General features: G+C 35.2%; 1 protein-coding gene across 9 annotated transcripts in view; it reads left to right on the top strand.

The window, feature by feature from the left end:
* The window catches only part of TBC1D19 (TBC1 domain family member 19), a 118,782-nt gene that overhangs the window by 17,520 nt on the left and 80,523 nt on the right, over positions 1-20,739 (top strand). For 2 of the 9 annotated variants that reach the window (XM_081068690.1, XM_081068689.1), the window contains exons 2-4: positions 2,446-2,518; positions 3,555-3,600; positions 9,229-9,304. In XM_081068690.1, the coding sequence (XP_080924816.1) occupies positions 2,446-2,518; positions 3,555-3,600; positions 9,229-9,304 (195 nt within the window). Of the gene's footprint in view, positions 1-989; positions 1,113-1,581; positions 1,754-2,445; positions 2,519-3,554; positions 3,652-5,669; positions 5,840-9,228; positions 9,305-20,739 lie in introns of those variants that run through there. The other 7 variants (XM_081068697.1, XM_081068693.1, XM_081068691.1 and 4 more) reach the window with 6 other exon arrangements.

The following is a 20,739-nucleotide window of genomic DNA, read 5'->3' as shown; positions in this document are numbered from 1 at the left end:
AACTGACAGGTTTTTCTCTCCTTTCCTTCTTTTTCCTTATAATTTATCAGCTGAACAGCTGAGCTGTTTGACATTTAGAGTTTCTCACATCCTGGATTTTTCTGATTGTGCACTCATGGTGAAGCTTAACGTGTTCCTCTGTCCTTTGTATGAATTGTAAGTTGACAGCTGGACCCAAAGGCTTAGGCTTCAGCTGACTCAGGAGGCCACATCATTGACAGTGGTGTTCGCTCACTGAGAAGGACATAATGTCTGGTTGTCTTTTGCAAGGTTAAGAGCTGCTTCTGCTCCATGCCTAGAATTAGTAATTCATTAGGGGTGCAAAATGGTGATATTTTAATTATATCGCATCTGTTTTTGTTATTAGCTGGAATACTTTTATAAACAGACATTTCCCCTTATCTATTATTTTGTTGCCCAATAGTATAATTCCTATAGGAAAGGCAGGATAAATGACTTTTACCACTTTCCAAGATAATAAGTTGGTTCTCTGTCATCTTCAATTTTTATTACTTTATCAAAATTTTCTCCTCAATGTGGCCTTTTGTGGAAAGGATGCCCTGATGGGTCAGTTTTAAAAATTCATAGGTGCTAGGCTGCTCTAGTCTTTTCAGACCTCATCTGTTATACTGGATTACACAGAACCCCTCCCAGTGTCAGCTCCTGTTCTAAAATTGGCTTATCATATATTCCAGTGAATACTTGTTGGCTACTTTGGAGTTCTCCTGTTTTTACATCCATCAGCTACCACACTCCTTCCTTTTGCTTCTTCCCGCACAGATGCTAACATCATATAGGTCTTGTGTCTATTGGTTTGTCCACAGCTGCTAGTATTTTAGGTTTGTGGAGCATATCTTATCACCAAGTTTTATTGTACATCTTTTCCTTGGGGTTTTGGTTTTTCTACCTAGTTGTTTGGTCTGTTTTTATGTGGAAATTAGGGAGATTAAAAAACCCAAAAACTCACTGCCACCAATATCATTTCCCAGGAATGGGTTGAATCCTAGAAGAGTTAGAGCGGCATTGAGAATAACTGAAGTTTCTGTCTGAAAAATCTGGTGGATGGTAATTACATGGATGAGGATTAAAAAATAGAAGAGAAAGAGCACCAGGTAGTGAGTGGAAGATATGATCAATTTTTTATTTCTTAGGTTTGAAATGCTTACAAGATACCCTAATACAAATTCCTTCTCAAGAAATAGCCTTCTAGAATCTGAGCTACAAGTTGGACAATTAAGTTCACGAACTTGTTGCAACAATGTTGCTAACCTTTTTTTGATATCAGAGGGATTATTCCTTATGAATTTGTACCAACTGGACAAATAGTTAACCAAGTTTACTATTTGGAAGTGCTGAAAGGCACTTTTCCAGTGTGTGAAAAAGTTAGACGACCTGAACTTTTTGCCAATAATTAATTCATGGCTCTTGCATCACGACAATGCACCAGCTCACACGGCCCTGTCTGTGAGGGAGTTTTGAGCCAGTAAACAAATAACTGTATTGGAACACCCTCCCTACTTACCTGATCTGGCCCCCAATGACTTCTTTCTCTACATGAAGGTAAAGGAAATACTGAAAGGCAGACATTTTGATGACATTCAGGACATCAAGGGTAATACGATGACAGCTCTGACGGCCATTCCAGAAAAAGAGTTCCAGAATTGCTTTGAAGGGTGGACTAGGCCTTGGTGTTGGTGCATAGCTTCCCAAGGGGAGTACTTCAAAGGTGACCTTTGTGATATTCAGCAATGAGGCATGTAGCACTTTTTCTAGGATGAGTTCTCGAACTTAATTGTCCAACTTTGTAGGTGATGAAAGAGCAAATTGTTGAAAGTAACTGAAGCCATTATAAGTTGGAGAAATTACTATTTTTGGTAAAAATTACAGTATGAAAAACCAGTAGAGTAGACAGCCTGCACTTGAAGATGAAAGACATTACTAAGCATTTGTGAAATAGTTTTAGATATTTTCCATAAATATGCACAACAGATGCAGGTTCACCATGAGCAGCAATCCTAAGAGGATGCACTCCATTTTATGGCGGCTGCTCCGGGTTTCTGGGCGTTGGGTGTAGATGCTGTACATGTTGGATATAATAGTAATAGAGGGAACTTAAGAAATCTGAGTATTTTTCCTACCAGAAAAAATAGATGTTAAGTATTCATAAAAACCCTACATGATGTTAAATATTCATAAGCTGCAAGTTTTTATATTTAGACTACAGTCTACTATCTCAGATCGTCTATTTTAAGAGTAGGTGAAGAAGTCTGTCTTGTGAGCTAGTCCAGTTAATTTTAAGGTGCTCTGATCTCAACTGGGAGTTTTTAAATACTATGCACATTTGGACATTCGTTTTAAAATTTTCATTAGTGTTAAATATCAACCCAATGACTTAGTTTTGACCTCTGTCTTTTTCTTTTTTATTCTTCTGTTTCTTAAAATTAGGCCAGTCTTCAGAGACCTGAGATTAAACTTGAATCACTAAAAGAAGATATTAAGGAATTCTTTAAAACATCAGGTTTGTAAGTTGCTTTTTTTTTTTTTAAATTTTTTAAGGCAAAATAAGGAAATATTTTACTTGAAGGGAATATTTTATCCCCAAGTGTCCCCAATTTTATCCCTCAAAATTGTGAAACAGTGTTTGGATAGGTTTTTATTTGGGAAGAATAAGAACTTTCAGACATATCAATAAAATGATGCAAAAATTCAGGAGCACGGGGGAATGACATTAATCAGGTTTTTCTTTTAACTTCTGAGGTTTTTTTAAATTCTTTTTTGGGTTTTGTTGTACATTTATCAGTTTTCAATACTGTTGCCTTCCTGATCAAAATACATCCTGAATGTATTATATAAAGAATCGTCCTAGTTAAGCAACTGATCTCTTACTTTTTATTTGTGAGGGATTTTTTTCCTTCTACACTTATTTTCTCTCCTCTTTTTTACCCTTTCAAAGAACAAAAGATAATCCTGCTTCTTTTTAGAGCAGGAAGAGAGGTTCCCTATTCTAGCCTTTGCACATGGAAACTGAGTTGTAAGTGGTTTACTTATCCAGAAAAGTTCAAGTACTGAGCAGCCATTCTAACATGTCTGACTGGCGGTACCTTATACTAATCTGCTTCTGTTGTTCAGGAGTTAACTGACTAGTTAATTGTAACTAACACTTATGATCCGTGTTTATCAAGTGCCTGGATGTTTCTTGCCTTTCCTTTAGAACATTCCTCTTAGCACTGGTAGTACAATAACTAAAGATTTGGGCATTCACTGAGTACCTTAACAGTAGAAGAAGGAAATTTTCCTCCCATCTTGAGAAAATGGTGAAATAGTTTTACTTAAAAAAATAATATCATGTTGACAGCTCAGCTACTCAGTGTCTGCCAATGTGTATAGTGAATATACAGGAACTAATTCCTTAATAACATTTTACATAGCAATTGACAGTTGATAAAGTTCTTTCAAAAATGAATATGCTGTACAGTTTTAGATAAATTTCATTATAATGTATATTTATTTTGGAAACTAATATGTTTATATATCTTACTATTTTTTAAAAACAGGTTGGGAGAAGAAACTTCAGAATGCTGTTTATAGTGAACTGAGTGTGTGAGTTTTTCCTACCTATTTTGAGATGTTATTTTTAGCTATATTTACTTTGTAAGTACTGAATACAGTATTGCTGTATACTCTCAGTGTATTATTATTTTCTCATTGGTATTTATATAGCATTTCAAATAAGTTAATCCTTTTAAAAATTATAGTTTTGTCCCCTTTTCCCCCAATTTTATATTAACAATTCACTTATGCAGTGTAATTAGGGAATAAGATGTTTCTCATAAGTTAACATTTCAGAAAACTGAAGCTTACCAACATTTTTTTATTGTTGCCATTTTGGATATTCTCGTCTTTTTTTTTTTTTTTTAATAAATGACCACTCTAAATATAATTAACTTTTTAAAAAAAAATTGGAATCATTATTAAGAACATCAGTGTTTTTATTTATTTATGTGGACTTGCCCTCAGAGTCTGTTGAGCTATATAGAACTATTTTTCATTATAAAAATACAGATTTAGATGTTAGCTTTTGTCATTTATTGAACATTTTATTATGTGCCAGCGCTGTGCTAGGTGCAGGGAATATAGTATACAACAATAAGCACAATCTCTGCCCTCACAGAGTTTATACTCTAATGGAGTTCTCTTTATGTCTGCTTTTTTTTTTTTTTTTTTAACTGCTATCGATGTATCTGTGTCTCTGGCATTCTCTAGTCTCTAACACTCCCATTTCCAACTTGCGCCTTCTAATCTCCCAGAACTATTTCTAAAATAAAGAGACTCAGATGAAAGCCTGTGGACCTGTATTTAGACACACATTTTTAAAATTAGTATTTGCTTCTTTGCTTATCGCCATTTTCCCAGCTGGTTTTGAAGTCTTAAATTACATCATATGTAACTGTTATCTATTAACTAAAGTTGACTGTGACTATGTATTTGATATTGGTCACCAAAGGAATGGATGTTTATCATGACAAGTAAGGTTTTAAATTTACAGTATGTATAGAAATGCCACATTAGGCTGATTAATATGAACATGGTGGCTTATCTGTCTATTATGTATAAAGCTTGTAACTTCAGTGTCTTTGTGTCTGATACTGGAGGACTCAAAGCATATGTTATGTGTAATTCCATTGATTTCCATTTGATGATTGCTGTTTCTGTGGTCTAATACAATCCTGAAAATTCTTCTATGAAACGAGCCTTTTACTTGTGTCAGAACAGCGTTTCATTCATTGTGATATCTTCAGTGTCCTACACAATAGATGGTAACTAAATATTTTTGAATAACTTGTTGGGATTTTTGAAGGAGTCCAGTAATGTGACCTTTCTTCCTCAGTGGGATTCTGAACACATTGAGAAATAAGATAAATGCCAAAGAGATCAAAATTATACTTTTATTTCTGACACAGACTAGGTGGGAAGACATAGGTGAGTGCGAGAGCAAAACGAGTCCTTTAACCTCCAGGATTCAATAGATTCCAGTTACATAGCGGTGGTGAGCATGTTCAGTTTATTCTTCCACAATTTAACAGTTAGATAAGGCATTGAACTTCTCCTGTGGTGTAGAGTAAAGCCCTGAGAGAGGCCAGGAATGTACAGTAATAGAGCTCTTTTCACTTGGAAGGACACGTCCGGAGTGGGGAGGAAGTGTTTGCCCTAACGTAAACCTGAGTAAAGTGGAACTCGGCATCTCTTGTTGCATTATTCATTGGCAGAAACCATTAAATGGACAAGAAAACAAAAAGTAATTGGAGCCGAAAAAAATACCTCTGATGCCTAATAGAGGTGTGGACACATGAGTTATACGATGATGCCTAAAAATTGCTCAGTTCGTTGGACTTATTTTAGTAAACTGTCCAAAGATTTTTGTCAGATTCTGATGTAAAAAGTATAACCGAAAACTTTCCATATTCTGTTATTTATATGAAACTTGTAACTGTAGCCCAGGTTAGCTCTTCCCACTTAAGATTGCCTTTGTTGTTTAATTATTGTTCATTATTTGGTAGTAACTATTTAATATTATATTAATGATAATTTACATTGATTGAATGCATATTTTATAACAAGCACTGCGCTGAACAATTTATCTGCATTGCCTCATGTCGTGTCATCTTCAGAGCGACCTTATGATATAGAATTTATCGTCGCCATTTTACAGAAGAGAAAACTGAGGCTTAGACCACTTGAGTAACTCACTGAAGATCAATAGCTAGTAAATGGCAGTGTGGGGGTTTGACCTTCAGAGGTCTGATTCTAAAGCACATGACTTTCGCTACGTCTCACAGAGGTTTGTATCTTGCCTGGATTAAAGGTGTTATGAAACAAGAATTATGTTTTACTTTTCATTTAGTACCTCCTATATTATCAAATAAATGATATTGAGTCAGAAAATAGTAATTGAGCCATCAACCAATGCTAACACATGATAAATATCTGTTGAATTGAGGAGCTCGGTGTAATTATTAGTCCTAAACTGACTACAGAGATTTCACTAAGACAATCTTTGCATTAAAAATGCACCAATTTCTTTCTGTGTCTTACTCTTCATCGTACTTTGTGTAAAGCAGTTTATAAAGAATTTGATGACGTGTCATTTTTCCTTGAGGAACATAAATTAAAGAATTAAATAAACCTTTTAAAAATCTTTATACATACGGTATAAAAACATATACCATAGTACTGTTATAATAGGTATACGCATATTCAAATGTACACCATACTTTAGAGAAGTAGTAGGCCAGCAGTGGGCCAAAAATGCAAAGATTTTAGAAAATGGGTATCTTACACTAGACCTCAAGACCTGGTTCGTGGCATTTGCGGGAAGAGTGCTCAGGCAGAAGACTTGAATCAAAATATTCTAATCATGTGGTTCTTCTTTGCCTTATTTGAAATGTTACTGTGCACTTGTTATGTGTAATGTTTTGAGGATCATGAACAAGCTAGATCGTCTCTGCTTCTGTGGAGCTTCCCTCCTGGTAGGCACACAGACACCTTAGGCAATTCCAGAGCAGTAGAAGGAGGCATGTGGTGGTGTGTGTGTGTGTGTGTAGGGGGTGTACCGGGAGCACAGAGGGCAGGTGCTGACTCAGGCTGAGGATGTCACGCTGGCTGAGCCCAGGACATCCCAGGAAACAGTGCAGACCAAAGTCAGAAAGCTCAGCTGGAGTTAGTCAGGGGAAGGAGCAGAAAAGAGAACTGCTTTAGGCAGAAGGGAACAACGGCCTCAGAGATTTCAGAAGGGAACGAGAGGCTCCTAGACTGAGAGGTGGCAATGTGGCACATTGGGGAACAAAAGGGGTGTGGCTGGGTGGTACAGGGGAAAGGGGCACGGTAACGGATGATGCTAGATAGGTAGACAGGGATGTGCTTCATACTCAAAGCGTTGTAGACTGGGTCCTAAAAGCATTTGGGTGTCAATTTAGAATTTTAGGCACAGTAGCGACATAATCATATTTGCATTTTATTCATTTGGCAATGTGCTGGTTATCCAGTATGTGCCAGGCATTATGCTAGTCACTGGTGAATAAGGAAGACATTGCTTCTGCATAACAGCCAGGCAAATTGGAAAATAATTTGAAAATAGTCTGGCAGCAGGGGACACTGCTTAAGAATCTGTCAGATAAATGCTGTCAAGAGACGTTGGTTGCCTAAAACAGTGTCAGTGGGGTGGAAACAGATGAGAGGTAATGAGGGGCATGGAACGAGGCAGGAGTCAAGTTTGCTGCTCAGTTTCCGTGCATTCTTCCTGCCTGACAGCCCTCATCTCTTCAGAGCACTGACTATGAGCCCACGAGGACAGACATTGTAGCCTGTTTCGTTCACTGCTGTATCTCTATGGCCTTAAGTATTTAATAGGTTCTCATTAGATACTTCTGAATGAATACATATCTAACTTGATTTTGGTTTAATGTTAATGAGTTTTGGGTTGCCACTTCTTGCTACCTGGTGTTTTTGGATAAATTTCTTTAGCGTTATAAGGAGTTACATATAAGGAGTTACATATAAGGAGTTAAATAACTCTTACAATCATCAGTCAGTGTTCTCCAGTTTCAATCCTAAATTTCTAGGTTTTTCTTAAGTTTTGAAAGAATTAACATTAAATGGAAGGATTTTAGAGCAGTATTTAATTTTAAGCCGCACGTCCCTTTACAAATCATATATTGAGCAGTATGAAATATATATTTTTAAAACTGTCTTCTATACAAGAAGAAATACTGAGGTGTCTAGATATTATCAATTTTTTTTCCTTTGAAAAAGGTGATTTATTTAGGTATGTGGAATATAGATTTCAATGGAAAAAACAATTAGCTAGAAATAATCAGTAAGTGAAACTGCTTTGTAAATTAGGTAGAATAGATTGCCTTTTTCTATTCTAGAAATGTTTCTTATGGACATTTGGGCTTAGGTTCTGCGATTGGTACAAGTGACTTGGTATATCGTTAACCCTTCAATGCTGACATCCCACTTTGGATGAAGAATTTCTTGAAAATTCAGTGTATAGTTCTTGATTATTGGAACATGGTTGCTTTGTTGTAGGAACGAGTCCTATCACTAACTTCAATAGGAGTTACATGTTGTTGTGAAAGAAACATATAAGGAACCGCTAAGTAAACGTTGAACTTTCATGTTCTCCTATTGCCTTCTCAATGATTTCACGTCCCCCCTGTGCCTCAATCATTATATTCCGATCATTCTGGCTTCTCTGATTTTTAAACATGCACATTTCCACCTCAGGGTCTTATGCTTGCTGTCCCTCTGCCAGGAGTATTCTTCCCCCAGATCTCTGGATAGTAGGCTTCTCATTCTCACTCATGTCTGAGTTCAAGTATTAGCTCCCCGAGATGTCTTTCCTACTCTTCCAAATCACTTCTGTATCATTACGCTGCTCTCATTTTTTCACGGCACTTACTACTACCTGATATTAGTGTATTTATTTATTTGTTTTTATAATTATTGACTCTCTTTCTTTACTAGAATGTTAGGTATATGAGAATGGGGGTATTGTCTTAATCACCACCATATACTCGGTACCTAGAATGGCTCAAAAATTTGTTGCATAAATAAATGTTTTCTTAATAAAAACAATACATTTTGAATATAAAATGTAAAATTACTTAGAAAATAGAAATAATTTCTAAGACATTAAAATTTTTTACTTTTACTAAATTTGTGAATTTATGTATTATGTATTAAAACATGGCTATTAAAATAGACAGTATGTATATTATCATTTCAACTGTATAAAAAATATATAATCACATAGAAAAGGAAATTGGGGTAAATGAAAAGAGTTGATATGTTAGTAAGTCAATAGATTTTTTTTGACCTTAAAAAATTCCTCTAAATGTTACATTTATACGTTAAAATTAACAGTTATGACAATTTTCCTATGAGCATTTACAGAGCTAAATAATTTTAAAATTACCTCAATTTATGAATTCAGATTATTATGCAATTTAACAAGTAATTCAATTGCTAATCGAAAACTACAGTACTAGTAGGATAACAATTAACATTTTATTAGCCTGTTGTACCTTGTGTAAACACATAGAGCTGCTAACAAATATTCTGTTTCATTAATAACATGGGCTACAGAGGTAAGTAATTTCTAACTAAAAGAATTAGTGGATTACCAAGAATCATTTACAATATTTAGTTGCCTCTTTTTCCCCCTAGGTTCCCTTTACCTAGTCATCCTGCTGCACCTCCCGAACATCTTAAAGAGCCTTTGGTGTACATGCGAAAAGCACAGGTTGGCTATTGTTCATTCTTAATTTTATTTTTCCATGCCAAGTTATACAATGAAGAGTGAAAGATCCTTGTTGAGATCAGGGCATATATTACCCATTACATGAAAGGCTGGATAAGAACCACTGAAGTGGTGTGAATAGTATTTGCGTACTCTTCCTTTTTACTTACAGTAACCAAGGATCACACCTATTTCACTAAAGTAGTCCTGAAAATGTTGAGTGGAAGAAAAAAAATTGTGTACCATACTTGCCTGAAATTTAAAATATGATAAAAGTATCATGCAACATTCATTCTTCATGCTCTGGGATAGTAAAGAAATGAAACGATAATGAACTGACCCATTCTTACCTTAAAATTTCGGCTTTTGAAGCCAGTGTTATTGATACTGTATTTGAAATATATTTGTTATCACGTACTACTAATTGTGTTCTGTTGTAGCAGTCAAATGAATTTGCTGTCTAAAGTGGGCCGAAAACAGCTAAAATCACTTTAAAAGAATAAAATAACTTAAACAGAAACAATGTAAAAAGCTGTTAAAATAGAAAATAAGTTCTGTCACATGCCTCTGACTCTAAATTGTCCTTTGCCCTGGTGCTACCTGGTCCACCTGTCTGCCAGGTAGCACTGTTCCTACTTCACAGTGCTGGGTAGGACTCTGTGACAGCCTCTTCCGAGGCATTTGATGGAAATCACAGAGTTGATCTTTCTCCATCACAGTCTCAGAAATTATTATGAAACATTTCAAATATACCCCAAAGAACTTCCATCGTCTAACTTCAACAATTATCAAGGAGGTTCTGCTGCACCAAGAAATGCCCTGTGGCTTTGAGTTACCATGTTGCACAAAAGTGGATCTTAGGCAGATTTTTATTTTTCAAGTTTTACTTAAAAACCCTCAAAATTAGATTGTGAAAGGAAGCAATATAAACAAAAATCATGGAGATATTTGAAGAAATATGTAATGTGTTTCTATCTCTACATGGTATCTTTAGGGCTAACAATTAGATAATATTTATTTATTGATATGTCATAAAGCATAATCATTAAATGGTACATGTGTGAAATAATTGTTTGATATTCTGTTGTATAGATATAATTCACCCCCCCCAACCCCCAAGTAAAAAGGTTGGGTCTAAATATCTTTTTGTGAAATTTGAAAATTTCCAAAAGGTTTGGAGAAAGTATCAGTTTTAGCATATTAGATGTAAAAAACAAAACAACAGTTGGTTTTTCTATTGCGACTGAAGAGATAGGTTCATTCTTACAGCCTACTGCTAGTTGCTGAGAATATATATGAATAGTAGGTGTATGTAGTCTCTCTTTTATCTTGTGACTCATGAAAATTATTAAAACATGTTTTATTAGAAAATAGTCTCATTTATTTATGGTGTCTATGGGTGCTTTTGCACTACAGGGTCGGAGTTAAGTAGCTGCAACACATTATGACATACAAAGTCTAAAATGTTTACTGTTTGCCCTATTACAGAAAGTTCGCCAATCCCTGCATTAAATGATTCATTCTGTAATAGTAGGGACTGTGTTTTTTTATCTTTAGCATCTAGCACGGTGCCTAGCCCACAGAAACCTGTCAATAAATATTTGTTGAAATAACTGATTCTTTAACCATGGTCATGCTAAATACCTCGTCTACCAGTTAGTGTTTGCCTATCTTCCTATATTTGTTCTCCTCAAGTCATCTAGTTCTTCAGCTTCCTGTTCTATTGAGCAGGTCTCTCTTTGCATGAAAGCAACCTAGTTTGGATTGCATCACTGCCATTCCATCATGGTCCCTCTTGCACCATTAGATTTCTATTCTGTTTACCATTCCAGTTTTCAGGCTAAGGCTACCTCTACTGTCCACTTTTTTCCTTCTCCCAAACTGTTGAATACTTAGGAGGAAAATCACCTAAGTTTTATTTTTACCATTAATTTGGTCTAAATCCATTTATTCATCTTTCAGTGGATTCATTTTGCTTCCTATCAATCCTTTTATTGTTCATCATTCATTATCTGCTTTCCATTTAGGTTTTCCCCAAGTTTTTCCACACAAGTGTAGCCTGAAATTTTACCTCTATCTCACCCATTTTTAATATTTGCCACTTAATATTTAGGTCGTCTCATTCAAACTTTCATAGCTTCCCTCTTTGGTGCCCCATCTTTTTTGGCTCCAGTCTCTGCGATCAACTATCTACTGTGCATTTCTTCTGTGAGAACAAGCTCACAGTTTATGATGTTATTCCTAAAAGGAGTGTCTCTTCCTGACTTTCCCATTTCTGTTCATTGGTTTCCATCATTATAGTAATTTAGACTTGAAATACCTTTGATCTCAATTTTCCTTATCCAAATAGTCACTCAGTTCTACAAATTATTTCTTCCCATAGTGTTATGTATGGCCTTCTTTTCTTTTTCATGATCAACGCCATTGCCATAGTGATCACAATGATGGTGATAATGACAACTGTCTTATCGAGTGCTTACTTTTTTCAGGCATTAATTCCTATCCTTGTCTTAATCTTAACACCTCCTAACTTTCAATGTGTCTTTCCCCATCATCTTATGTAATTTCAATACAATTATTATTAACCACAAGCAGATGAATAGCTTTATAATATCTTACTGCCTTCTAATGAACTTTTAGTGACTCCCAATTGCCTAACAAGTTAAGTTCCTGCTCCAAAGCCCCAGCTTCCCCTTTCACCTTATCAGTTTCTGCTGCTGCTAAGTTGTCCTATGCACCCTCCCAAGTGAATCATTTTGTCTTTCTCTCTTGCATCTTTAACACCTTTCTTATTTTTTCTTGTCACAGAAAGCCCTTTCTGCCTGTTTTGCATTATGAAAATCCCATCTGTTTTTTGAGGGTCAGCTCAGATGACATCTCTTCTCTGATGTTGTTATATTACCCCTGTTGAAAAGGATCTCTCTTTTGGATTCTTTTAGCACACAATCATTTTATGGCCCTAATCATGAATTCCATTCTTTTATAGTAATTTCTGTACACATCTTTCTGTCTTTTGTTATAAGTCTTTTGAAAGCAGTAACAATTTAAAAATGTTTTTCCATACCCGTTAAATCTAGTATACTGACTTTTATGTTGCAGGAGCTTAGTAAATTTATGTTGAATGAATAATAAAGACGTTTGCTATCACACCAATGATTACAATATTTATTTAAAGGATATTTACTGAATACCTTACCTTCTCTGCTGTGTGCTATGGGAGATTCAGAAATAAGTGAGATACAGATTCTGCCTTAAGATAACTTCATGGTTTAATAATTGAAAGAAGACTTGGATACAAGTAGTTGTAATAGAAAGTAGAAAGTGCTGTATGTTGTAGAGGAGGTGGCTTGGGAGGCTTTGTAGGAGCACTGGGAAGGAACTGGGACAGGTGGTTCCTTACCAGGTTGTTCTTTGCTCTTCATAATCAAAAAGAACTTGAAAAATTTCAGTTACTGTTTAGTTATTCACTAAAACATGTGGGCAGAAAATATTTTGGGACTGTACCCTGGAGAATTTTTTTCCTATTACAATTTTGAGTTATTTAACCTCACTTAGCTCTTGCTTTTGTCTTCAGAGTTGGGATGTAAATCAGTTCTCCACAGTTTTTGGCAAGCTGGGTTGGTGTTTAATTTTCTGGGCTAATGAAGGAAAGAGGCTTCTTATCCTGTATCAGCATTTCCCAGAGTAATTTCTGCTGAATACTAGCCCTGAGAGACACTCCACAAAAAGGGTTCCGTGGACAAATAAATTTGGGAATTGAGGCACATACTGCCTTCCTCTTGGCGAATCACAATGTACTTTATTTTATTTTATTTTTTTTAGTTTTATTTTATTTTATTTTATTTTTACATCCCTCACACCGTGAACCCCCATCCACCACCACCCCGACCTCACACCGAGCCATCACATTATACACATAAAATTATAGTTGGCATTCATTAATGTCCAGTCTCTGGTGTACAATGCCATGACCAGGCATCCACAGCATCCCTGAGGTGGTCTCCCAAACAGGACACATGTCCATCGAACACCCAACAAAATCCCCAAACACTATTGAATAAGTTCCCCAAAGTAATTCTCAAAAAACCCTGAGGCCATCCTGTGGTCACCAGCCGCCCCCCAATCCCTTCACCTTTCCCCCCATCCCTAACCCCCTCCCCCCCGCCCATCTAACAACTCTAGGTTTTTTGTGTCCCCAAAACTATTTCTGATTAGTTCATACACATATTCTTTTCTTTAGATTCCGCATATAAGTGAGATCATATGGTACTTGTCTTTCTCTTTCTGACTTATTTCACTTAACATAATGTTCTCTAGATCCATCCATGTTGTTGCAAATGATAAGATTTCTTTTTTCTTTATGGCTGCGTAATACTCCATTGTATAAATGTACCACAGCTTCTTAATCCAGTCATCGACCGATGGGCATTTCGGTTGTTTCCATATCTTGGTTATTGTGTAAAGTGCTGCAATAAACATAGGAGTGCATACAGTACTTTATTATTTTTAATAGACTTTATTTTTTTACAAGAGTTTTAGAAGTACAGTAAAGTTGAGAGGGTAGTACAGGGAGTTTCCATAGATCCAATACTGGTTTTCTTCATTAACTCCTTACATTTGTTACAATTAGTGAACTGGTATTAATACATTATTATTAACTGAAGTTCATACTTTACTCAGATTTCCTTAGCCTTAACCTAGCATCTTTTTTCTGTTCCAGAATCCTATCTAAGATAACACATTACATTTGATTCTCATGTCTCATTAGGCTCCTGTTAGCTATGACAGTTTCTCAGACTTTCCTTGTTTCTGATGACCTTGACAGTTTTGAGAAGTACTGGTCAGGTATTTTGTAGAATATCCCTCTGTTGGAATTTGTCTGATGTTTTTCTTATGATTAGACTGGCGTTGTAGGTCTTTTGGGAGGACAACCACAGATAGAAAGCGCCATTTATATTCATCACATCATATCAGGGTACACACTATCAACGTGATTTATCACTGTCGATGTTGACCTTGATCGTCTGGTTGAGGTACTATTTGTGAGGTTTCTCATCTATGATGTCACTCTTTTTCTCCCCCTTTGTATACTGCACTCTTTGGAAGGAAGTCACTATATATGGTCCACACTTAAGACGGGGCAGTTATGTTCTAGTTCCTTGAGGAGGGAGTATCAACAGAAATTATTTGGAATTTTTCTGCATGAAGAGTTGTCCTCCTCCCCATTTATTTATCCAATCACTTATTTATATTAGTATGGACTCATGGATATTTATTTTATTCTTTGGGTGTTAATCCAATACACATTCATTTTATTGCTTACAATCTATTTTGGCATGTGAAAGGCTCAGAGAAATTCTGCAGTAAGGAGACTGTTCAATTTTATTTAATCCACTGTTGTTCAAACTCATGAGACCATGAAACCCTATTTCCATGTAAAATACTTTGGGAATTGCTTTGCTACACCTTTCAGAGAAAACAGTATTTGAAGAACCTGATACACCTCATGATAAATATAAATGCTTGAGTTTTCTTGTGTGCTAGTAAGCACACAGATCTCTAAGTATTTGCCAGGTACCACTTTAGTGCTTTACAAGTATTCACTCATTTCATATGCATGAAAAGCCTATGAGGTGAGTTACTCTTATGATCTTACATCCAACTTCATAAAAGTAGTAAGTGGAAGAATTGGGGTTTGAACCTGGAAGTCTGGCTCTAGATGATATTCAGCCCATTTCTTTATCCAGTCCAGAACTGCTCAGGCAAAATCAAAATATGCTTTATGGTTGTATTTACCCTGCTCTCTGTCAATCCAGTAACCTAAGCAAAAATGAGAATTTTCTTAGTTTTACATTATTTCAATTTGAATCCCCTTCCTAACTCGTCTTTCTGTCTTCTGTATTGTCACTGTATTTCTTTAAAATTTCAAGACTTTTAGGATATAATTCTAATTTTCTACTCATGCTTGCAAGGTTGTTAATGACATTGTCCCTTTTTCCCACTCAGGTCTGATTTCTTGCCTTCTCACATCGTCCCTCCCCATCCTGCCACTCCCCTCCCCACGTCCACACATACACATTCTGTCTATCTAATCATACTCGACCTCTTAGTTGTTCCAGTAGGGGAACCATTGCTCATGCTGTTGCTTCTACCTGCAACTGCCTCCCACATATTTCGGGCTCACTAATGCACATTCTTCATGTGTCAGGTTAAATGATAGCTTTTTTAGGAAGGCTCTCCGACCCCCAGATTTCAGATTTTCAGGTGCTTTTCCTGTGTCTCCAATCCTCTACATGGGGGCACCCTGTACTTCCTTCCACAACATTGGGTTGTGTGTATCATTCCCTCGATGCTGTAGTCCTGTGAACACACACGATCAGTGTCTCTTTTCACAACTGTACTCCGGCATCTGGCATATTGCCTGGTACATGGTAGGTGCTCAATACATAGTATTACAATGACAAGTGAATTGAAGAAACAAAAAAATGGACAATATTCTCTCCTAGAAAATATTCATACCCTTTTCCCTAATATAATTACACTTGTAGAAGCTTATCTAAAGGAAAGCATCAGAGAAACACAGAGACTTATGTTCATGATAATAGTGAAAAATTTAAAAGAATCTAAATGAACAATAGAGCTTGGCTTAAATATAACATGGTATCATGTTATACAGGCATCAGATATGTAATTTTTAAAGAAATACAGGCATCAGATATGTAATTTTTAAAGAACAATAGAGCTTGGCTTAAATATAACATGGTATCATGTTATACAGGCATCAGATATGTAATTTTTAAAGAAATATGAAAGTGCATACAATGTCATCTTAAATGGGAAAAACAAAACATAAAACAATATAATTCCACTTTAATTAAATATGTACATGAATATGTATATGTATATACACATACATATCTCAATTATATACATACATGCATAGAAAAATGAAAGAAGAGAAGAAAATGTTAGCAGTGGTTATTTTTGGCCGATGGAAATTTGTGGATGCTTATTTATTATTTTTTTCTTTACCTAGTGTTCTGTTTTCCAAATTATCTCAAGTAAATGTATTACACTAATAATCAAAGAATTATTAAAATCTTTTTCCATTAGGTAGCTGGGTCATAATTATTTTGTTTTACTTTATTTTTTGAGAGGGTGAAGAAAAGAGTTGTTAATTTTGTAATTTCATAGTTTTGTTTTAGATGCTATATATTATGCAGTTTTTCAAGATTCCTTATTTACTTTCATTGTTATGAAAAAGGTGATAGCTAATACCCATTTAAAGATTTCAATACAATTTTGATTCATTTATAAATCTTTTGCCTCTCATTGCTTAGAAATTCCTTTATTTATAAAACTGTTGAAATCCTTTGAGTTAATATCCTAGGTTCCAGTTATTAGGGAAACTGATTTGAAGTCAGCAGTAATTTCATTTGGAGAGGATATGGGTTTGGGTAAAAGGTAATGTCTTCCTATTTAAACATTTTAGAGGTAAAAGGCCATTCATTTTCCTTTAAATAACATTTTAAAGCTTTATTTATTTTGTAAGTCTTTTGGGTAGAAAACATTACTTTCTTTGTATTTTGTATTAGTGCACTGTCATTTTTTAAGAACTTATTTGCTACTTCCACTCTTTTTTTTTGGTGCTAAGTATATATTGGAATTTTTATTTAAATGGTAGCACAGGAATGACTATGATTTTTTTTTTTTTGAGCATTTATTTTTGAGATTTAGGGCTTATTCAGCCACCTCTACAAATAGAACCAGAGAAAAATTAAGTATTTATAAAACTAGAGCTAAAGTGGACCTGTACATTTTTCCAGTTCAACCTCTGGAGTTTATCTCCTTTTTGCTCAAGTACTTCTGAAAACAAGGAACACACTATTTCACCTACTTACATCATTTTGGTTAAGTCTTTACTTGTTAGAAAGTTTCTTTTTTCTATTAAATGGTCATATGCTCCTTGTAACGCTTACCCACTGGTCCTAGTTTTGTTCTTAGCATATAGAAGGCACTCAATACACATCAGTGAGCCAGTGAGTAAACAGAGGAATGAGTGAATACCACTTAATTAAGATTATAGTTCTCGAGGGAACCTAAAGGATGACCCAGCTTGAAAGAAGCCGCTTCATTCAGCGTGGATTTTCCCGCATTGTCAGGAAATTCTATTCCTATTTCTGATGTCTATGGAAATGGCTTCTCTGACCATCTGACTGAAATTCTTGCAAGGGGCAGCTTTGAAAAGCCCTACCAACCTTGTCATTGTATCATAAACATGGAATAGGGTATGGAAAAGCCATGGTAAACCACTGTGATCACTTTTCTTTCAGTTTTTAAACAATTTTAAAGGAAGTGGTGTGTGTTCTTGACAACTAGAAGTTTTGGTATATCCAGCTTCCTGTTTCTTTGCTCATTCTTTTATACTCTTTCTGTGGTTTATGATATATGGACTGATAGAGCCCCTATGAACTTTTTGAACCTATCCCATATTATTATATTTATCTGTTTTATCCTCCCCACCTCCACCACAAAAGTGATGTGTTTCTTAGGGACAGGAAGTTGTTTTTATTCTTCTTTAGTGGCATGTGTTGAACTAGGTGCCCAATACGTATTTGTTGAATCAGTTTCTTTTCATTATTTGAAAACTCAGTGACTACACCTCATTTTCCCCTGTTCTAACCTCAAAAATTCCATTTTTTCTGAACATTGAACATACTTTTTCTTTCCTTCAGTTTTCAGTCATATCCTTCTGGGTTATTTCTAAGATTCTGCGTGAGTTGTGGAGCACAGAAAAAATGGTAATTGAGGAAAATTTGATCAGCTTTGGTTCAGTTCTTAAGATTCTTTCCATTCTACTCTCATGTGTTCTTTTTAAAAGCTTCCTTATTCATAAAATGAGGGTAATGATACATATGTCACAAGATTAATTAAAGAACATGTAAACACACGTAAATTACATAGCTGTTTCCTAAACTCTTCATTCAGAATGCTTTCTTCTGATGTCTGATTTCTGTGTAACTTTTTTCTTAACTATTTTCTCTATCTAAAATATGTTGAAGTTCATAAATTGAAATACTTGGTACAGTGGAGTATCCATTTAGGAGAACTATGATTAATCACTTAAAATTATAGTTTGTAGAAAATAAATACTTGAATGAGATGTTTTTGCCAAAATAATTTTTTAAAGAAGTTGACAGATATGTTACAGAATATCTTGTAGAGGTGTCGTTCCAGAAGGTGTCAGACACATGCTATCCTGAATGACCTTCATGTTTGAGGTTTTAGTGGGCTTTTATGCTGTATTAAAATTGTATTTTGCCATCTAGAAAATATGTGGAGTATATATTATAAGCCACACGTTGAAGTTTAGTATGACTTAAAATTTTTTTTTTATATCTGAGAGTTGTCTTTTTATCAGTTTAATAGCTCTTTTTATGAGTGGTTGAAAATGAGGATTTTTTTTAAATTAGAATAGTGAGGTTTTTCATAAATCTTACAACTTAGTAAGACCTCTCACCAAGTTCTGAAAAATTTAGCTTTACATTAAAGAGAAGCAAGATCCAAATTCAGATAATCCTGAGCAAACACAATTCACGTTTAAGAAAAAAAGATTAAAAATCGATGGAAAACAGATGACACATCTGAAGGGCACACCCCCCCTGCTGGGAGGTGTAACTATAGTGATTCTCTTGAAAGAACCACTAGAAACTTAAGGATAAAGCGTAATGAAATAATGTACATACACAGACAGCCCAAGGTCAGGAAGCCATCAGACAGGACAGTCAAACTTACCAGCAAAACCGTCAGCGGCCAGAAAGCCGGTCCCAAGGCCGCCTCTGGCAGCCTGCCAGCTTTTGTGTGCGATGCTGGCGCCGTGGGTCCGCCCACCGCCCGTGGGTGAAGCCCGGTCCCTGCGCTCCGCTCCGCACGAACAGTAGGATATTTGGAATCATAGTTCAATAGATAGCGGTTTTGTTCTTTATATACTAGGAGAAATAATAAAAATTCAAGGATTGGATTTTTAATCTTTATGCAAATTTTATTTTTATGTTATTGATTGAATTAAAATTACTGAAAAAAAACACACAACCTCTCTTGTACCTGCTCCTGCCACAGTTGGGCGTGGGAGGAGCAAGGGACAGACGGCCTATTAGAGGAAATGTTATTTAAGCTGAGATCTAGAAGTTGAATAAAATTTATCCGGATAAATTGAGAATAAGGATGTTGGGGTGAAAGTGGGCTGGATTGTTAATTAATGTTTGATCTTGAATAAAGTACTCGCATGTATTTTAAGTTTTGGATCTAAGAGAAACATTTACAGTGAAAAAAGTAAAGAGGATTGAAAATAAGCCAGTAAATGGAATTAATTTCGGGGGTATTGTATACAGTTTATTTAAGAGTGTTATTTTATTCTTGAAAAATCTATTTGCATATATTTAATAAAGTAAACCTACATTTCACACAGCTCTACATTTCTCCTATAGATGAGTAATTTTTTTTTGTTCATTCATTGCTTAGGCCATTGTATCAAAAATAGGTTTAAATTCTTGCAAAATTACTTAGAGTAGAAATCTGTTCAATTATTGAGCGTCTGTTGTGTGCCAGACAAAGTGTGATAATGCACCGTAATAGGTGAATGAATCGTTTCTTTGAAAGCCCATGAGCAATAGGCACCTAATACCACCTCGGGTGGGTACTCCAGGCAAGAGAAGGCTCAATAGACGTGAAGACCTAAAAGGTGAGTAAGGTTTATTCAGATAAAATAGGAATAAGTATGCTGAGGATTGGAGTAGAGCATTGAGAGTGTATGCCAGATAAAGACAGTAACGAATGTATTTAAATATGTGTTAACAGAGAAGCTATGACTAATGATAGCTGTAGTAAAAGTTATCAATTATTGAATGATTATTATCATTATGTCATTGTTCAAAGTGACATAATAATGTCTTGTGAATTTACATCTTTAATCTTTATAACAACCACATAAAGGAGCTATTATTATTATTCTACTTTTATTGACTAGTTATAATTGTCCTTTGTGAATAATATAATGTATAGATCTTTTCTCTTTTACTAAATTTTGGAGCTTTGGTATTATTTTATTTTAGTTTCAGTGAGTCAGAAGTGGCCTTTTAGGCTTAGGCATATTTTAGTAAAAAGCCAAAAAATAATTATGACATTTTATCTTGGCATTAAAAAGAGTAGTTTGCTAAAATATGATATATATATATAGATATAGATATATATAGATAATCAGTCTATGACGTACTATTAAAATTAACTTATTATTTCAAGTTTACAAGAGATGTAGGTGATAGAGAAGAAGGTAATCAATAGTGTGAAAAGCTGTAAGACAAATCCTGATTGTGAGACATTCTAAAAGATAGCTGTCTTGGACACCTCAAAAAGTCAATTATCATGAAAAAGAAAATGAC

Source organism: Rhinolophus hipposideros (genome assembly GCF_964194185.1).
Source record: "Rhinolophus hipposideros genome assembly, chromosome: 1".
Lineage (NCBI taxonomy): Eukaryota > Metazoa > Chordata > Mammalia > Chiroptera > Rhinolophidae > Rhinolophus > Rhinolophus hipposideros.
The sequence above is the reverse complement of the archived record's forward strand: the minus strand, read 5'-3'. Positions and strand labels throughout refer to the sequence as shown.